This window comes from Myodes glareolus, chromosome 7 (genome assembly GCF_982192425.1).
Source record: "Myodes glareolus chromosome 7, mMyoGla1.1, whole genome shotgun sequence".
In the NCBI taxonomy this organism is placed as follows: domain Eukaryota; kingdom Metazoa; phylum Chordata; class Mammalia; order Rodentia; family Cricetidae; genus Myodes; species Myodes glareolus.
The window spans coordinates 91,822,406-91,841,921 of NC_142032.1; the positions used below are offsets into that span (position 1 = coordinate 91,822,406).

General features: G+C 48.9%; 1 protein-coding gene across 7 annotated transcripts in view; it reads right to left on the reverse strand.

Annotated features, from left to right (window-relative positions):
* The window catches only part of Tead1 (TEA domain transcription factor 1), a 229,963-nt gene extending 213,256 nt beyond the window's left edge, over positions 1-16,707 (reverse strand). For 2 of the 7 annotated variants that reach the window (XM_087908553.1, XM_087908551.1), the window contains exons 1-2: positions 9,262-9,382; positions 8,724-9,053 (exon numbers count right to left, since the gene is read on the reverse strand). In XM_087908553.1, coding sequence (XP_087764679.1) covers positions 8,724-8,816 — 93 coding nt within the window. In that variant the 5' untranslated portion in view covers positions 8,817-9,053; positions 9,262-9,382. Of the gene's footprint in view, positions 1-8,723; positions 9,054-9,261; positions 9,386-16,049; positions 16,068-16,580 lie in introns of those variants that run through there. The other 5 variants (XM_087908550.1, XM_087908552.1, XM_087908556.1 and 2 more) reach the window with 5 other exon arrangements.
* Positions 16,708-19,516: the final 2,809 nt, after the last annotated feature.

Here is a 19,516-nt window from a genome sequence, read left to right on the forward strand (position 1 = left end):
AAAGATCTTCATGAGTTTATTCATCACAGAGAAGTCTGGGGGGAAGGGAGGGGGAGTCTCAGTTCCATGCCCAAATAACCCATGGATCCTGGAGTCCCCTCCCTCAACGCCAACACAGGACAAGAGACACAGTGCAAGTTTCAAGAGTGGTCTTCACAAGCGCGTACAGATTTAAATACAAGCTGGGTGGCAGAGAGAGAGGTAAAGGGGCAGGGAGGAAAGGAAAACAAGAGTACAGGCTGGGGTGGGGGAAGGGGAGCGGAGCGTGGAGAATTGACTCGGGGGCTGGCAGGCGCTAGTCAGCAGGGCTCCTCCATCAGATTTACCGACATCAGTGGCTCCCATCCAGAGTTCTCTCTTGACAGCTTTTAGCACTGCCTCCTGAAGCTTCCACTGTGCTGGGGAGCACAGGACAGTCAGGAAAATCCTCTTTGTGAAGCCAGTCTTCCTCTAGGCTCAGAGGCCTGCTTGTGAATTACAAGATTCTGCACCCTTTTCAGGCACACATGGAGCAGAGTGGAGACTAACCCCACAATACTGCACTCACAGCACAGGGGCGGTGTGGGGAACAATAATGTGTACCGTGATTCCCCGGGCCAGGAGGTCAGCTCAGGGGAGTCAGGACAACAGTCATTTGGAATTCTTCACTCAAACTGTTTCTAGGCTGTGCTGCGCGGCGCATGGCTTTGTTTTGCCAACAAAACAAGAAAGTATCCGCTTAGCTGAAAGCCCAAACGCCAACTGAACTTCTAAAGAGAGTACGGCTGGTATTTTTAAAAAATGAGCCTTCTCCCCACAACCCACCTCTTTTTGCTAAGTGATGTACCAACATGGGCATGAATTTCCAAGACGCAAAGGCAGGAATAACTAAAAATAAATTCAGTAGCAGGCTTGTTAGACGAAAAACACTCATTTTTGACATACAGGGCACACATCCCCCGAAGGTAAAGCAATCGCTGTGCCCCACAGAGATCTGCCAGGAACTACAAAGTCAGCTCTTTTTTAACCTATAGAAATAATAAATTTGTAATAGATTCTTTAAGTGACTAAAACATTAAACATATTCTACGTTTAAACACTTTCAACAGAAGACTTACAACACTTAATCCAGTATGTACTGAACACATCTATGCAAATGGTCCCAGCAGATTCTTTAAACAAAGTCTGCAGTATGCAGGGTGCAATCACCAGGCATGCTCCTGTGCTTGATTAGGTAGACAGGCGGTGAGACACCTAACAGGGAAATATGGGGAAGGCAACAAACCATGAACCACAGCAAAAGCGCAGGTTTGTCTTCAATTTGGGGTGTGTTTGGTGGGGCTGGGGTCTTACTATAAACCCAGGTAGGTCTCATGGCTATCCTCCTGCCTCAGTCTTCCAAGTGCTAGGATTATAAACACATGCCATTGCACCTGACCAGAGTTTTTCTTAAGGATAAACAAGAAAACCAGCAGATACGTGGAAGTGTCAAACGAGACCCAAAGGAACCAAGCAAGGGAATGTACACCAAGTATTCTTTAAAACGAATCAAGGAGTAGGTACTGTAAGTGGGGTCCACTTCCAAACTGGACCATGGCATCTCAGAGACCTAGCGAGTGCGACATCGAAATACTTCCTACAGGAGGGACACAAATGCAGAATGCACAAGAGACGAAACATCGAGGAAGCATAGGGTCCCCAAAGATACGGGAGGCAATGAAAGCCACCACTGCTGACCAGCAGTGAGCATGGATGAGGAACAAGAAGGGCTTCAAACACATCTGGAAACTAAAATCTACGAGTAGAAAAAAAAAAATCACAAAACAACAGCAACAAATAGCGGGGTATAGCTGACTGGTAGACACTGCCTAAGCAAGGTATGGAGTTGGTGGGGACACTGCTCTCCTTTTAACAAATTGGAAGGCAAAGTTAAACAAACAGTTGGCAAAGTATCTTTGTAATAGTATTCTAAGAAAGGAAAAGTAACTGAAATACAGGCAATGGAGTAGGGATATTGAGTATCCATTTGCAAAAAATCAAACACCAGAGAGAGGCAGCAAACATAACCAATCATGTTCTCATTGTGAGGCAGAGCAGACATTTTGTGCATGTCAAAAATAAATAAATAAATAACTGGGGGCTGGGACATCCCACAACCACCTGTAACTCCAGCTCCAAAAGAACCAAGGCCTCCGGTCTCCCTTGGGCACCAGCACTCATGGACACATACCCGGTACACACGCGAGCACACAGACATACATTAAAAAAAAAAAATTAAACCAACAGGAAATAGATCAAACTCGAGGTTCAAGAGCTTCTAGGCCTCCACTCAGTTACTGAAATACAGCAGGGAGCTGAGCGCATGACAAACTGTGCTGTGTGGTTCAGCTGCAAAATCCAGATGGAACCAACAATGAGAAAAACACTGGGATGCCCTCCCGCCTGTCCTCCCCGCTTCCCGCTTCCTCCCTCTCTCTTACACACACACACACACACACACACACAGTGTATGTGTAAGTACAAACACATATGTGTCATGGAGGGAGCTCAAGGGTTGGAAGATCCTTACCTTCTCCCTTGTTTGAGGCAGAGGCCTTGCTCACCAATGTGCTCCGGGCTACCTGTCTCCACCTCTCACATTGCTGTGGGAAGGCTGGCTTTACAGACACTGGTGCTGCCTCCTCCGACCGACCGTATGTAGCTTCTAACGAGCAGAACTCAGGTCCTGGTGCTTGTGTGGCAAGCACTTTACCCACCCAGGCATCTCCCCAACCTGGAGAGTTTTAAGAAACAGCAACCAAGCCTAACCTGTCAGTCTTGCTTGGACCCTGATTTGAACAACCAAACTAGAGAAAACATTTCTGAGGCAATCACGGAGCTCTGAGGAGCAGCGATGCTAAGCAATTATTAAGGTGCCAGCATGATTGTGATGCTATGATGGTGGGGTTTAAGATGGCTTTTTAAATGTGTCTGTGTGTGTGCAAGTGTCTGTGCCTGTTATGGTGGGGGGAGATACGTACCTGAGTGCAGGTGCCTGCAGAGGCCAGAAGAGGGCATAGGATCCCCTAGAACTGGAATTATAAACCAGAAAGGGGTACTGGGGACAGAACTCTAGTCCTCTGCAGAGAGCACAAGCAAGCACTCTTAACTTCACAGCCATCTCTCCAGCCCCACCCACCCCACCCCAAACCCAATCACTGTATGAAGACACACTGAGACTTTAGAGATGGACCAGTACGGCATCCAGAAGTGCTTCAGGACAGGGTTAGAGGAGAGGGGTAAAGAGAGGCAGCTGCTGAGCGCAAATGGCTCTTCGAGGGCTCCCAGCCCTGTGCTAGGCTGCACTTTCTCATGACACAAAGTCTGAAAATCTAAAACAGAACAGAAACAGGAAAGTCTGACAGCAGAAGGGAAGGGCAGCCCTCAGCTCCAGGGTGATGGTGACCACAGTCCTAATGACAATCACATTGTGTAGGAGGCACCATGCCAATCCCTGAAATAAGCCAGAAGTCCATGACTATGTCTGTGCCACAGGTAAGCAACAGCCTTCCTCAGAATCAAGAAGGCTGCTGGGGTCAAACATTAGTCAGATGAGGGAAGCCAAACTCTCCAGTGCGGCGGCTGATGAAAATCAGGATGAGTTAGTTGTCTTTGCAAAAACACTTTGAGTGCTGTGATCTCTAAGCCAAGAACTCCAGGACAGTAGGAGGAGGGAGAGATGTTTTCCCCATGGCCATTTTTGGTGAGAAGAGAGTGTGTGGTGTGTCTATCTCCATGGGTGTGTCTCCATGAGGGTGTGTGTGTCCCTGCCTCTCTCCCTCCCAAGTGTATCTGTCTCCCGTTGTGCTGTGTGTGTGTGTGTGTGTGTGTGCGCGCGCGCGCGCGTGTGTGCAATCTGCAATCCCAGATTTCAGGAGATGGAGGCAAGAGGATGTAAACTTGAGGCTCGTCTATACAAACAGCAACATAATTGTCTAAAAAGGGGGAAAGAGACAGGGAAGGAAGAAGAAAGGGTAAGGGGGTGGGGCCAGAGCAGGAAGTCCAGCAAAGAGGAGAGCTGAGAAGCCTGAAACCTACCCTTCCCCCAAAGGAGACAAAGAGGCTCCATCTAGCTGGATTGGGTGGGGGGGGGAGGCTTCTGCAAGGCTGGAGGGATGCTCTGGAAGCTTCCTGAGGGCTGGCTGTGTTCTCACAGGTTTCACACCCACGAACACTATTTCCTTCCCCACTTTTCAGGGGACGGAACTGTGCCTGGCACGGGTCACGCTGTCACTCGCAGACCGGGCCTGGAACTCGCTGGGCCTGCAAAGGCACTCTGCTAGGTCAATTCGCACTGAGTACAACAGTGAGCCAGTCACATCAAAGATTCCAACTGAAGCATCTAGAAAGGTATTGGAGAGGGGGTGGGGCGGTAATGGAGGAAAAGACAAGAACCTACAGCTTGCAAACAGGGACCCCCAACCGACCCCAACCATCACCTAGGGAGAAAACAGCTGCAAACTTTTCTCTCTGTCTCTCTCTGTCTCTGTCTCTCTCTCTACAACCAAGGTGTCAAAGACAAATACCATCCTATTCTCAACCCCATCACAAACTTCAGCCTCTGGAAAGCCGGTGAAGGCCTGGTGGAAAAGGGGGGTGGTGGAATCCATCGAGGAATGAAATCAAAGTCACCCAGGGCAAGGAGTGCCAGCCTAGCAGGATCATTTGCATAAAGAAGCCTTCAGGGGACTGAGGGGCTAACTTATTCTGACTTCCAGGCAGGGCAGAGAAGTCCCCAGCTCCCCAGCCATACTTGCTCCTACCCCCTCCACAAACCACAGGCAGCAGACAGATCCCCACACACACACTGTTCCCACCCACCTCCCCAACCCCCCCCCCCCCCACTTCCACTTCCAATGGCCAGTCTCAGGTCCTCACTGACTAAAGCCGGAGCAGACCTTTGCTCTTTCCCCGCCAGACAAATGGAAAGCTCCCCTGGGCCACACCCAACTGCTTTAAGATCTCAGCGCTCAAGATAGAGAAAATAGAACTGCCAGAGATAAAGTATTGTTCACCGCCCCCTTTTCAAGGCAAAATCATTAACAGAGAAGTCTCTTTGTTTCCACAACAGCCTATCTTAACTCATTCAAATTCCACAATAAAACCTGACAGCCAAGTTAATCCTAAATCCTTCGTTAGCATGCATATCTAAGAACTGGCTGTGTGACCTAAGGAAGCTTACTAAACCTCTCTGAGCTTCTCCTACAAACGGAGCTTTTACATTTAAATGACTGGTATTTAAGAACGCCTCCCCTACCTGCCCAAATTCCTGCTGGGAAGCCCAGGAATTACCACAACTTAAAAGGTCAAGGGGGTGAACTGGCTTTAAAGGGGCGGTGTGGACTTGGCGGACTCCAGGACTCATCTCAGGTACCCCAGCAACTACACAGTGAGACCCTGTCTTAAAAACAATCAAAAAAGACCTGCTAGGGGCTGGAGAGATGGTTCAGCGGTTAAGAGCACTGACTGCTCTTCCAGAGGACACGGGTTCAATTCCCAGCACCCATATGGCAGCTCACAACTGTCTGAAAATGCAGTTCCACGAGATCTGATGCCTTCACACCAATGCACATAAAATAAAGTTAAATAAATCATTAAAAAATTTTAAAAAAAAAGACCTGCTAGGATTGAGTGATATCTACTACCTTCTCCCCCCCACCAGTAGGGAGGAGGGGGACACGCCAGCGCGGTCTTCCTAAAGAGCGAGGGAGGCACCGGAAGTCTAAGGACCTTTGCTCCTTCTCCACAAGACCACAAAGCTAAACACCAAAGGCCACACAGGCCTCCTGCCCAGACACCCTCCTTTCTGCCCACTAAACACGGAATCAGACAATCCCTTATTAGAAATGCCATCCACCACATGTTATGAACTGGGACATTCTGAGAGTGAGACAGGGTTGCCAAGGCAAGCCACACTGAGCAGAAGCGTCAGAAGCTATAAACAGTGGTCACAGTGCTGAGGAAGACAATCGGGGTGTGACCGAAGGACGCCAGGGTAGGAAAGGCCCCGTGAACGTTCGGATCTCAGAGGCAGAGCAGAGGCTGAAAATTGGGCTGCCGATTAAAATGACTTAGGCTCCTCCCTCCTTGCCTTACATCAATTTACATACGGGACGTGATGGGCAAGTAGCCCACGTGCCTTCCAGAGGTGACTTTATCTACTTGATCCTAAATGATGTCATTTCATTAGATGCCTTCAAGTTTCAGAGCAGTCGGTGGAGGGCTTGCTTGCCCAGTAAGCACAATTCCCTGGGTTAGATCTCAGCACTCTAGGGGGAAGCAGGAGGGTCAGAAGCTCAAGGTTGTCCTTTGTCTGATGCTAACCTTGACTACACAAGACCCTCAAATACATAAACATGTAAATAAATGTAATCAGTAACTACAAAGTGCATTCGTCATTCAGGGGCCAGTAACATTACTAGAATGTAGGAGGTGAAAGATTTCCCATGCTTTTTAGATGGAGTCTCACACAGCGCTGACTGGCCTTGAATCCACAGAGATCTGACCCACAGGACTCAGATTCTGCTAAAATGAACCCAGGTTCTTGTACATACTAGGTCAGGGCTCTACCACTGGACTACATTCCACCCAATATGCTTCATTGGAAATACCCCTGTGAGTCCCTCTCTGGTTCCTCCTGTCCCCTCACTAAACCCGGCAAACCGATATAAGCTTCTTTCATTAGGTCTAAATATTATTAATCGCTTGAACCACCACAAAATTCATGAGACGTGGCGGGGGTACAACAGACGCCAGTCAGTTCAGTGACCAGATCCTGGGCCCACGACTTTGAAAACACAGCTCACACATTGTAAAACTTTACACTCTGAACGTACACAGCACACTAGCTTTCTGGAGAGCCGCTGGGGTGGAGACGGTGTCGAGCTTGAAGTCTTGCTGCCCAGTCAGTCTGCCCGCCTGCAAGAACTGTGGTCCAGCACCACCGCCCTCCACCCTGAAACATGCCCAGTTTCAACGTTTTCAGACTGGGAAGCCTGACGGAGTAGCACACCCTTCCACGCATGGCTTCCGAGGAGATAAGGAAAGGAAGTCGATAAAATGCAGGTGGTCCCTGGCTCAGACTCCCACAGAGCGAGCTTTAACTGCTCAGACTGTTCAGCCAGAGTGGCCTTAAAAACTCAGGGTCAATGACACACCCTGAAGTGTACTGAGAATCTGAGCAGAGCAGGACCAGTTAGGAGCAGCTGACTTAAAAAAAAAAAAAAAAAAAAGACCCACGTGTGTGAAAGAATTCAAAAGAAGGAAAAAACAACAGGCAATCTGACTTCCAAGGAGTCAGCTCACTTGTCCAGGATTCCTTGAATTAGACATTCACTTAGGCTAACAAGCGCCCTGTCCTCCTGAATATGCAAATAGCAAGAGAGAAAAAGGCTGCGCCCAGCTCCCACAGGACCCGAATTACCATGTGAAATGTACATGAAAGCCCAGAAAAGGGAAGCCTCCTGGAACAGAGACCAGCAGGACAGTCTGCAGTCTTTGGGTGCACAGGGCCAGGGAGCTAAGAGCAGCCACTCTGTGGTGTGGAACCATCACACTCCAATGCCTCAGTCCATCTTTCAGGTGAGGAAACGGAAGGCAGCCTGCCTTAAGCAGTTTCAAGAGGATCAGATGCGGGGAGGCAGAGTTTGACATTGAGGCTAGCCTGGTCGACATAGTGAGTTCCAGATCAGCCACAGCTATACTAGTGAAACCCTGTCTGAAAAACTAAAATTACAAAGGGGACAATGTAAGTTAGGCATGATCAGTGTCTCTCCCTGCCACCCAAGGGGCTCTCAGAACCCCAGGAGATTCCAGGCAGGTCCAAGCCCTTAGCGCTCTCTCCCTTGGAAAAGAAAAGAACTTAAATTCGCCAAGCTCAATATCAGGATGGGAAGTCTCAAAAAGGCTTTTCTTTCAGACAAATATAAATTACCTATTTATGAAGAATTCTCATTTAATTCTTTATTACCACATGGCAAAGGGAACTTCAACTGTTGTGTATTTATATTTACTGAGGGGTCCCCCCACTCACTGCACAGAGAAGCATGGTTCCTGGGTATGAGGGTAGAGATGCAGGGCTGCTTCAGCCTCGCCTGGATGAGATCCTGGTTTTCTGAGGAACAACTTCAGCCTTGGCTACTCTCCAAAGCCACCCTGCAGGCTGACCCCCAGGCCATCCCTAAGAAGTCCGGTCTGCAGTGAGTCACCATGCCCGAAGCACCCACTTTACACTGCAGCGTACAGTGTGCAGTGTACAGTGTGCAGTGTACAATGGGCCTTGGCTCAGATTTACAGACTGGCATGCAGACAGACACCAGTAACGGTGGTACTGGTTTGTAACCCTAAGCATTGCAGAGGCTGGGGCAGAAGGATCATGAATTTCAGGCCAAACTGGGCTATATAAAAGGACCCTGCAGAGTGGCAACACACCTTTAATCCCAGCACTTGGGAGGCAGAGGCAGGCAGATCTCTGAGTTCGAGTCCAGCTGGTCTACAGTGTTAGTTCCAGGACAGTCAAGACTACACAGAGAAACACTGGGGGGGAGGGGGGGAATCCTGACCTAAAAAAAAAAGGGAGGGGATAAGAGGAGGAAACTTCTAAATGAAGATACCAAAACCCAAGGTCAAAAAATAATCTGCTCAAGGTCATAGTGGCCAAGACTGCCCAGAACGATCAAGGTCCACACTTTTCCACACAGTCTCACCCCAAGGAATGTGACTTTCTTAGGTGGGCTCACTACTGCCTCTGTGACTTGTCTCACGCAGACTGCACGGAGTCTCCAGGCTCTGAAGAACATCGGTAGTCACATGGAAGACCAGGCTTGCCACGATTGTCCCATTCCCACACATGCAAGCACCAAAACACTGGAGAGGAGAGGCAAGGCTCAGCTGGTAGAGGGCCTGCCTGTCTGGGATTCCATTGCCAGCACCACACAAACCAGGTGACACGAGCCCATTTTCCCATCACTCAGGAAATGGATACAAGACAGTCAGTTCAAAGTCATCCTCGGGTTACAGAGTGAGTCGAGGCCAACCTGAGATAGATGAGAGAAAAAATAGAGAGTAAAAACACCTCCTGGGCTGGGGACGTAACTTAGTGGGAGTGTGTGTGTGTGAAAGAGAGAGAGAGAAGAGAGAGAAAAAGTGAGTGTGTGGGAGTGTGTGTGATGTTTAGCACCACAAAAGTGAAAATAATAAAATAAATATTTGCCCTTTAGAACTCAGGAAATCCGATACACCTACCTTCCCCACTGACTTGTCACAACCTCTCTGTGCACGTCTGTCTTGGAAGGGCCTGGAGACTGCTCGCTGGCTGCCTTTTCCTAATCACCAAGTTGCTGTCACTGGCACAGGGGCAAGCAGCAGTCCTACAAAGATCAGGAGAAGGCCCAAGTGTCCAAGATGAACGCGGAGGGCGCATGAGGACCGAAAGCTGAGCATCGTGGTTCCCGTGAGTCTGATTCAGACTGCTGTTGGGCTCTCACCCTCCTGACCCCTCAGTGCTCCAGCGTACAGGAGGGGCTCTAGGGTCTTCCCTGCTCAAACAGCAGAACCTCAGCAGTCAGAGCAGAAATCTGCTCTTGCAGCCCTGGGACTCACATCTGCAAACAACTACAGGGCTCTCCAGGGAGTTGGTGATGGCAGACACAGAGAGGATGGTCCAGACTGTTTCATTGCTTCTTTTGTACAAAAATGTGGCACACACACAATCTATACTAATAAATAGCTTTTAAAAGGTTTGTGCACACTTTTTTAATTCCGTGAAGATTCCTCTAAATTCCTAGACACACGCAGTCTCACAGATAACTGAGAAACCACTTCCCCTGACTTCATCAGAGGATAAAAAGAGAAACAAATAGAACACAGTTCCCTCCCATGAGCAGACATTTTCAGACAGGTTTAGAATCAGAGAGCAATGAGAGGCCCAGCCCTTCAGTCTCTATGGCTGGTGTTAATGATATAGGCAGGATTAGAGGCTGACCTGGGCATGAAGACGCAAGCACCGTGAATCAGCTACTAAACAGGTCTTCATGACCTTAGTTACAAACACAAATGGCAAAATGTGAAAATGGGCGAGAGTTCTGAAGGGTGGGTGTACCCATACAGGTGGAGGTGATGGGGAAAGGGTCTCACCCTGGCTTCTCAGGCATGTGTAACTTGGAATCAGCTTTTACTGGACACCTGAGTGATATTCTAGAAGCATTTCTTAACAATTCCTGGGTACGAAAAGCAGTCATTTCCTGCCTCCAAATCACAGGCGGCCCTTCCAGACACACACGTCAATCATTTTTGCACTCCGTGATGAAGGTGAAAGAAAATTAAGGAGGTCTTCTGGATATCGAGCAGAACCCTCTTATCAGACTAGAAACAGCAGCAGTGTTATCTCCTCGGAACTTAAAACAAAAGCCAACTCTGAATGAGGGGACCTCTGGGCTCCGCCAATATGAAATGAGTACTGACAGCCTGCTTGCTCTCTGCCAGTCCATTGACGGCAACACCTGAGGACTTTAGGGTGGCACCAGCGTCCCTCTAGCTGATGGGAGCTGACTTTCACCACCACTGTCTCCGAGAGGCTCCGAGATGAGGAGGTGGTGGGGGGTGGGTAAAGGACTGAGCAAGATCCTTGCAGTGGAAACATGGGCTCACAATGGTTTTGGAATCATACCCAAGCACACGCCAGGCCAGGTGATGGGTGATCTGAAAATAAGGCGTATCAAAGTGCTATTGATAAGCTGACTCACTAGACAGCTTATCTGAGGCCCTCACGGGCCATATGGTGCCCCAACTTCTGCTGCCTGTTGCTGCCACAACAATAGGCTCGCCTGCCCAGAAAGCACTGTTGTGGGACAGGAGCCCAGCAGCAGAGGCATGTCGGCCGCTATGGTGTTTACATTTCATTTTGTGCCATTAGCTTTGTGTTTCCCCTTGTGGGGACTTGAAACACATGCCGCACACACTTCATGTCAGACACCAGGGCTACCTGCAGAATGCACGTGTGTGCATTGTATGAGCACTTGTGAGTGGGGACAGAGCAGGTGAACAAGAAAAGCAGATGTCAACTTCAGAACTGGAACAGGGCTGGTGGGGGGAGGGTGAGCAGGCAGGCGCCCAGCTAGCCAGGAGCAGACAATGCGCTTTTCTAAAAAAAAAAAAAACCAACACTTGGGCCAGGCGGGCCTGGGGAGTGGCTATTTAAAACGCTTAGCTCCCTTTATTCCACCACTATGGAAGTGAATTCAGTTCTTCGGAGCCAGAGCAAATGAAGTCATTTGGTTTTTGCAGGTTCTCTGCACTTCAGCAACAGGATTCAGGGCATCTAAGTTGTCCTTTCTTCATTAACTTCATTTTCTTTGAAAAAGATAACAAGGTCATAGAAAAATTGTAGGCTATGGGGCCCTGGGATGGATGCTGTCAAAGCCATCAGGAAGTCATGGTGTGAAGGCAAACAGGTATTGCCTTCCAAAGGCTGGGCATGAAAGACTGACCGGGTCTTTTGTCAAACGAATTCATGTGTCTTTCCTATTTTCCTAGAGATTTTCCTGTCTTTGCAGAAGATCATAAAATATTCATTTATCTAATTGACTATCTATTAGAGAAAAGACACTGGTTTGCAGTGAGAACGCTGCAGCTGTAGCATCAGGTGACAGTCCCCGAGGTGACTGAAAGCAAAAATGGAGGCAGAAGGCTCCCCCTCAACACCCACAGCAGAACTACTACAAAGTGAACACTGGTTTTGTCTGCCCACCGCCATCCCCACACCTAAGTCGACAACAGTCTTGGATGAACTTCTCAAATTTTCTAAAACATTCTCAGATTTAAAAAAAAAAAAAAACTTCCAAGTTAAATTGAGATTACACTTGAACTCCATCCAAGAGCAAAGCTGAACTGAATTATGATAATTAGAATGCTGTGCCTATATTTTTTTAAAAGGCGGTACAGTGATGTATTTTTTTTCAAAAAGTTCATTCCAGAGAATATAAGTTCAGTGCGTTCTCACATAATTAGCATTTCCCGCCATGAGCAGCAGTTTTTCAGGACCGATCAGTGCTGCCGGGTTCTCTCAGAGCTAGTCCTCTGCCTGTGCATCTCAACCCGCCAGATCCTGGGTCTCCAGAACGTCCCCCTGCAGAGGCGGATGCTTAATCTCAGTGAATTAGTCCACATTTAAGTCTAAGCTCATTTTCCAACACCATCTTTCCCAATTAAAAAAAAGTTAATACAGGGTTGACAATAAGGCTCAGTTGTTACATGGGTTCCCTATCATGCATGAGGCCCGGGGTCTGGTCCCAAGCAAGGCTATAAACCGACCCAGCCTGTAATCCAGAATTTGCACAAAAGAAGCAGGAGGATCATGAGTTCCGGATCATCCTCCACTATACAGTAGGCTGAAAATCAGCTGCATAGAATCAGCTTCAGAATGAGAAAAAAAAAAGCTAATGAAATCACAGGACAGAGCCCTGAAGACTAGGGTGAATATGGAAAGGAGGTAGAAAGCACCAGAACAAATATCAGCTTGGAATAGGGGTGGTGGGGTGCAGAGCCCTCCCTTAGGCTGTCACGAAACTGAAAAGACAGCTTCTCTAAAGAGCCATCCCATTATCCAATCAGAAGAGAGACGTGTGTGTGTGTGTGTGTGTGTGTGTGTGTGTGTGTGTGTGTGTAAACCACCCTGAGACACCCAACTACATAAGTGAACAAAATGGGACCTTGGGAACTGAGAGAAGCCCACCCCATGGGAAACACTGACTCAATCCTTGCCCTGCAAAACCAAGACTTACCATTCACTTGGACCAAGTAAAAAAAGAAAATGCACATTTCAAAATTCTCCTACTCTGCCCCACTGCAAAGACTGAAGATTTCTGAAGAAATGATCACATTTCAACCTCAAGTTCAAACATGGGACAGCACTAAGGAAGCCCATAAAAAAGAGCCTCGAAGGACTGGCAACTAGGTTCACAGCTTTGAAACTAAACAAAAACCGTCCAAAAAAACGGAGAAACAAAATATTCCAGCATTACACACTATGCCCTGGAAGCCAGAAGGGTGGAATACCCTGTTCAGAGAGGCATAACAGCTGCCACACAACGGGGTCTAGATTAGTGTGACGCCGCTAAGGACAGACCCAATTTGATCCTGTACCTTGATGAATATGAATCAAAGCATATCCATACTACATGACTTAGGTCCCAACTTCAAAAGAGATGAGTTACAGGCACTACGGCTAAGAAAAGGCAATAGGAAAACATGGTGGAAACATATATAGGAAAAAAAGGAAACAGGAAAACCATACAAAACATGGTGGCAGCCATCACCAATGCCCAGACAGCCAAGCACATCCTAGGTTAACCTATGAGGGTGGAGCAACAATGTATTTTTCGTGCTGAGTTCAGTCAGATGTAGCGCATAAGCAGCCTACAATTCCAGGCACTGAATTCTGAAAGAGAAGCTGGGCCTGCCTTGATTAACAAAAACAATGTCTTCTTGCGGCTTAGGGGAGAAAACTGGGTGAGCACTTGTTTTAGTCAGTATTTCTTAAACCTCTGGGGGCTGGGGGTCAGACTCTACTCAGAGTTTTATCACTCAACAGATTCGGCACAACTCTAACTCAGAAATACACATGTATACTTTTTTCTGCTTTCATATTCCCTTTACTGGAGAACAGAATCAAGCATCAAAAATGGTAGCTTCAAAGTGAGAGCTCTAATTTTTCTGCGTGGCTAGGGTCATTATTTTTAGGCCCACCGGATCATACACAGTTATCTGTGCCGACCTCCGCAGTGATAAGACACCATCACAATTTCCATTTGCCAGCAGTAGAATTACGCTCACAATTAACCCATAACACATGAGATTAAAGAGGAAAACAATCCTACAGATGTCCAGGCTCTTCTCGAACAATCGCCACGGATTAGGGGCAGAGGGGATCTATCCATTTCCAAAGCAGGCAACTCCCTGGTGGTGCTAATGGCCTGTCTCATGTTTGGGGTCTCCCGTCTCTCAACTGCTCTTGTTACATACTTGTCCACAGACAGTATGATGCCAAACGCAGCCCGGACCAGTGACTACAAGGATATTCCTCCCCAGATAGTCCCATGAAGATACGCCTTCTTAGATCTCTGTCTGCGTATATCAGAACCAACTAAAATCAAAACTGGTTATGCACTAATGAACTCATTTTTTTTTCTTTTCTGCCTTCTTCCCTAATCAGAAGATGCCAGCACCCAAAGTGAGTATGTGAACATCTGATTCCAGCTGTATACAGTAAATGGGGGGAGAGAAAGCAGGAGGGACAGAAAGCTGACTCCCCACCAGGTGACCCTTGAAAGCCCGCTCCCACCCTTTCACAATGCGGGGAAGCGCACACTGTACCACAAAACAAGCGAGAGTTACTCATTCAGAGTTCCTGCAGCCTGGGTCAGGAACTATGCTAGGATGTCTGCCTGCTTCAGATTAAAGGTCACTAACTATATACATAAGTCCTGGCCTTTGCTTGTGCAAAACTTCCAATAATCACAGAGTGTGTCCAGAGTGTATAAAGAACCCTAGGAAGGAGGAACTCACACAAAGATTCTAGCCTCCCCCCCCCCCCGTTTTTTAACTCTTTTGTAAAGGCAAACTGTTTCTCTGGCTTTGTTTCAACTTGTTTAAAAAAAAATGAAAAGTATTCTAATATTTCCCTAAGTCTGCAGCTTAAACAATACTCGCCATTAAACTGAAAATAAAATGGTTTTACTGAGGACATCAGCAAGACCCAGTAACGGAGACAGCTTATCAGTTCATTTTTTTATACCAACAACAAATAAAAGAATTGTAAAACTGTTGAAAACCTGAAACCTGAGAGTGCAGCACAGTTACACATCCAAAGAAATACTACACAAAAATATCTTGTGACCATTTATGGAAATACGGAGATTAGAAAAATAAGCCTTTCCCCTAAAATCACCAACAATTCAAAACCCTGCTATCGACAAAGGTTCAAGTAAACGTGTTTGTCTTTCCGGAGCCGCGCTGTAACTGGCTCTACTGTTTCCTTCTAAAGAGGAAAGATTCTTACCAAAGTTGGATCTAAGTCTGACCCTTATAAGCATTCAGATGTGCCTGGGCCCAAAGATCCTGCTATTCACAAAAAAGCGCAGACTAGGCTGAAAGGCGGAAGCCGCTGGCACAGTCTGTGCTGCCTGAGGACTATTCCCAGCCCCAGTCTCAAGGCAAATTAGCCCCCACCCAAGAGCTCAGGCTTGCTCAGACAAGCCACCCCTTGGCTCCCGGTAGATCGCGGCTCCCTAACGGGAAGGATCTGTCCACCCGGGGAACCACCTGCAGGTACTTAGCACACCCGAAGCCACCAGACCACCTAAACTTCCAGAACGAATCCAGGCCACAAGGCGGGGAGGAGGTTGAGTTCTGTTACTTTGCATTATCTGTAGGAATTGAAATATTTTCCTTTCACTATTTTGAAATCTGATCGTATTTACAGACCTTTTTGCCCCAAGGGCCTCGGCTCCTTTCAAATGAGCTATTTTAAAACCCGGCCTTTCTACGCTCCCGATTCCTGGAATATCTGTCCGTAAGTTTCCAGCGCTGACTGAGATCAATTTGCATTTCTCTAAATCACAGACAGCTTCTAAGAACTTAACAAGCCTCCTGAGAAACGCTGGTGGCTGGTATTTCATTGTTTCATAAATATTTTTATACGGGTGACACCATTCAACTTTAAATAAACCTTTAAAAAGAAAGACGATTAAAAAGAGAGGAAAACTGTGGTCTGGGTTTTATTTTCGTGAGAAGAAGATAAGTGTGGACCCCTCATTGTTTTCGACTACTTAGAATGTAGCTTTGATTTTTTTTTTAAAGAAATAAATTTTTAAAAAAAAACTCCTAGAAGTTGAACTTTCTTTCAAACGGGCCTCTGGACTTTGAAAACAAGTGGTGCTGCCGCGAACAAAGGCTAAAAGTGTCCCCAGATTTTTTTGCCCTCCTGGGGATCGTTTCTCCTCCAATAAACAAACAAATCCCCCAGTATTTCCTACCGAAGGGAAGTTTTCCAGGGAGAGTCGGCTCCCGGGTTTGGTGGTAACTGCGACTCAGTCTTTTTTGGACACAATGTTTCTGCTGACTCCTGAAAATTTTCCACTTGAATGTGCACTGGAGCGGCGGCGGCTGCGGCGGCAGCGCTGGAGAGGCGGCAAGGGCGAGAGAGCCCTCTTTCATCTCCGGGGAGGAGGAGCCCGGGTCGGCGCGGACCCCGAAGGGGCCGGGCGCCGGGGGAGTAGCCGAGCTGCAGGCTCTAGGCTGCGCACCGGACGCTCTTCCCACCCGCGATCGCGCGGAACTCGGCGCTTCCCGGACAAGGAGCGAGGAGCGCGGGAGAGAAGAACGCGGGAGAGAGGGGCGCGCAGAAGAGAGGAGCGGGGCCGCCTGTTGCCGCGCGGGGCTGCGGCCCAACTTGCAGGGCGGAGCGGCCGCTCCCCTCCGAGAGCCCCGGGAGCCGCACACAAAGCACCGATTGCGGTGACGCCTAGGCAGCCCGCGCCCCCGCGTCCGCCCCGCGCGCAACTTACCTCGGCCGCCCGAGCTGGCGCGGCAAACTTCGGGACGCTGGGCCGTCGCCCCTGAGCTGCTCCAGCCGATACTCCCCGCGGTGCTCCCGCGCCGGGCCGCCCCAGGCCGGCCTCGCCGGCTCCCGGGACTGGCAGGGCGCGCCGGGGCAGCTGCCCGCGCTCGGGCGACGCTGCGCGCTGGGGGGTCAGCGCATGGCCTGCGCCCCGCCGCGGCCGCCCCGGGCCCGGGCCCCGGCGCGCGGACTTCCCGCGGGCTGGAAGCGAGTGTGCGAAGTGCTGGGGGGCGCCCGCGGCGGGCGGCGGGGCCGCGGAGGCTCGGCTCGGCTCGGGCGGCGCGGCGCGGCGCGAGCGATGCGAAGAATGTGCGGAATGAGGACAGGAATGAAATGAACGCCAGGACCGAACTCGCTCCGGAGGGGTGGGGCCTCGGTGACGTCATGCCGCCGGGCCCGGGTGGGGCGGGGCCTGCCGCCGCGGTGACGTCATGTGTGTTGGGCGGGGAGCGCGGGGCGGGGCTTGGCGCCCACGGGGACGAGGGCCGCGCGGGGTGGCGCGCGCTCCAGGCTTTGTGCGGTGTGAGGCGGGGTGGCCGGGTGCAGCTAAGGCCCGTGTGCGCGCCTCCACCTGCTGTGCCTCAGTTTACCCCCCTCCTGGTGCACGCGGGCACCGCTGCTCCCAGGCTGGAGGGAAGATTGCTCTTCTGGAAACTGAGGCCCGGGCGGGCGACTTCTCCAGCCCGCCACTTCTCCCATAGCCCTTTCGCTTTACCCAAGTTCATGGTGCTCGCGTAAATCCTAGGCTTTGCAGACTACGGATTGGAGCATCTCAGAGTTCTCGCTTGCCTCCCGCCCTGTCTTTCTGGAAGTGAAGTTCACTCGTGCTGCGAATTGCACTCTACAGAAGTCGTGCACCCGGTTAAACAAAATAAATAATAAAAATCTTGCCGGGGTGCAATAAAAGTCATGCCGTCCCTTTATGGAGAAAGTGAGGATCAATCATAAACGGTTTGAACTCTGTTTTTGGAGTGGGCTACGCTGCAGTACTTCAGAAACTCGGGTAAAGTTAACGGTGGCCGGGACAGACTTGTTGGCAGCTAGGACTGGTTGCAGTCAGACCGTAGTTTCCCAGAAAGGAGAGCGCCCTTCCCGTACCGGGATTTCCTTCTTTCAGCTCTGGCTTCAGAACAAACTAATGGCGCCTGTTTTGTGCCGGAGGATTCCCGGAGTGTGCATAACTCAAGAAAACAAGTAGGACTCGCTGAGGCGCGTTTGCTTAGAAACAACATTTACTAATGCGTTTTTAAGGCAAAAATATCTTTCACTGGTGCATTTTTAAAAGTTTATGTCAAGAGAATTGAAGGCGCCCATGCCGTTGTAAAAAAAAAAAAAAGTATTACAGAGACACTCTTTGTTCACTGCCCAGCTCTTCCCATGCCATGTCTGCCACAATTATACCACAAGCGGGCTACTAATTGTGGTGCAGATTTTTCAGATCTCCTTATGCACATCGGTGTGTAGCTATTTAATTCTATACAGTTTTCTCACCTATATATCTGTCCACCACAGCCAAGTACAAATGTGTATTATTTCGGGTTCATACGCAGTAATGTAACAGGCTGACCGTAAGAACCTCAGTCACCTAGACAGATTATTAGAAAATGCACGGCTGTTTTCACTTTGAAACTGTGGCAGGTGTATAATCTCCTAAAACAGCACCAAATAAAGTCTGATGGCAGAAGCTGAAGAGATGGTTCGGCAGTTAAAAGCACTTGCTGCTCTCACAGAGGACCAAGCTACTGGTCTGTTCCCAGCACCCACATGGTGGCTCTGGATGGTCTGTAACTCCAATTCTGGAGGCGCCAGGCACAAACATGGTGTGCATACACGCAGGCATATATGTGCATAAATAAGAATTTTTTTGAGTCCAATAGCAGAGCCAGTCTAGCAGTGGATAAAATTTCAAAGCCACTTTTTACCTTGCCCATGACAGCCTGGTTATCCTTCAGATTCCAGCTGCTCCTGGTGAGTTGGTGTTCTCTCGTTCTTGCTAACACTCAAAGCTGTTCCTCGGGTGCTGTAACTCCTTAGCCAGGACTTCCGACAACTTCCACCAGCACACACATCCTTTAATATGTATACTAAAAACCTTTTCTTCAGGAAAGTCCATTCATCTGAAGCCAGGCGTGGTGGCAACTGCCTATAGCCCCAGCAATCAGGAGGTTGAGGCAGGAGGATTGGCACAAGTTTAAGGAAATCCTGAGCTAAAGAATTAGATCTTATCTGGAGGAGAAGAGGGGAGAGAGAAAGAGGAAAGGGGGGAGGAGGAAAAAGGAGTGGGAAGGAGACTGGTTACCTGGGTGTCTCCTTCCCAGGACCTCGAAGCCACGTCCAGCTACATCACACGTGTTTATTCTATCGGTTCACAGTATCTGTATGTTACTGCTTATACTCACCTATATAAGACAACGGTTAGATCTCATACAGCTAAGGGAATTCTAGAACCTGCTCACAGATAGCAAGTCAGCCATCATCTCTCCATCCGTCTGTTCCATATATTGTACTCTGCTCATCTCCCCGCTGGTCAATAAATAGGATCTCTGTGTTTGGGGCTGTGCGTGGTTGAACCCATCTGAGGGCCGAAGCAGCAACTGCCATCTTCTAAAATGACAGCAGTTTTCACGGGCCACCGTCATTCTTGGCCGTTGGTGCTTTATATTTACCATCCCCATCTCCACATCACCTGTATGAAGTAGAAATCTGAACCCAGTTTGTGCAGAAGAGAAACTGAGATACACGGACTAATAAAGCCTAAAGTCCTTCTGATTCATAGCCATGACCTGTGTTTCTAACTCTTGAAACAAATAGCACCAGGCACTGCTATGAGTACCTCTTTTATATTGCCTCACCTGACCCCATGAAGTATTCTTTAAGATCTTA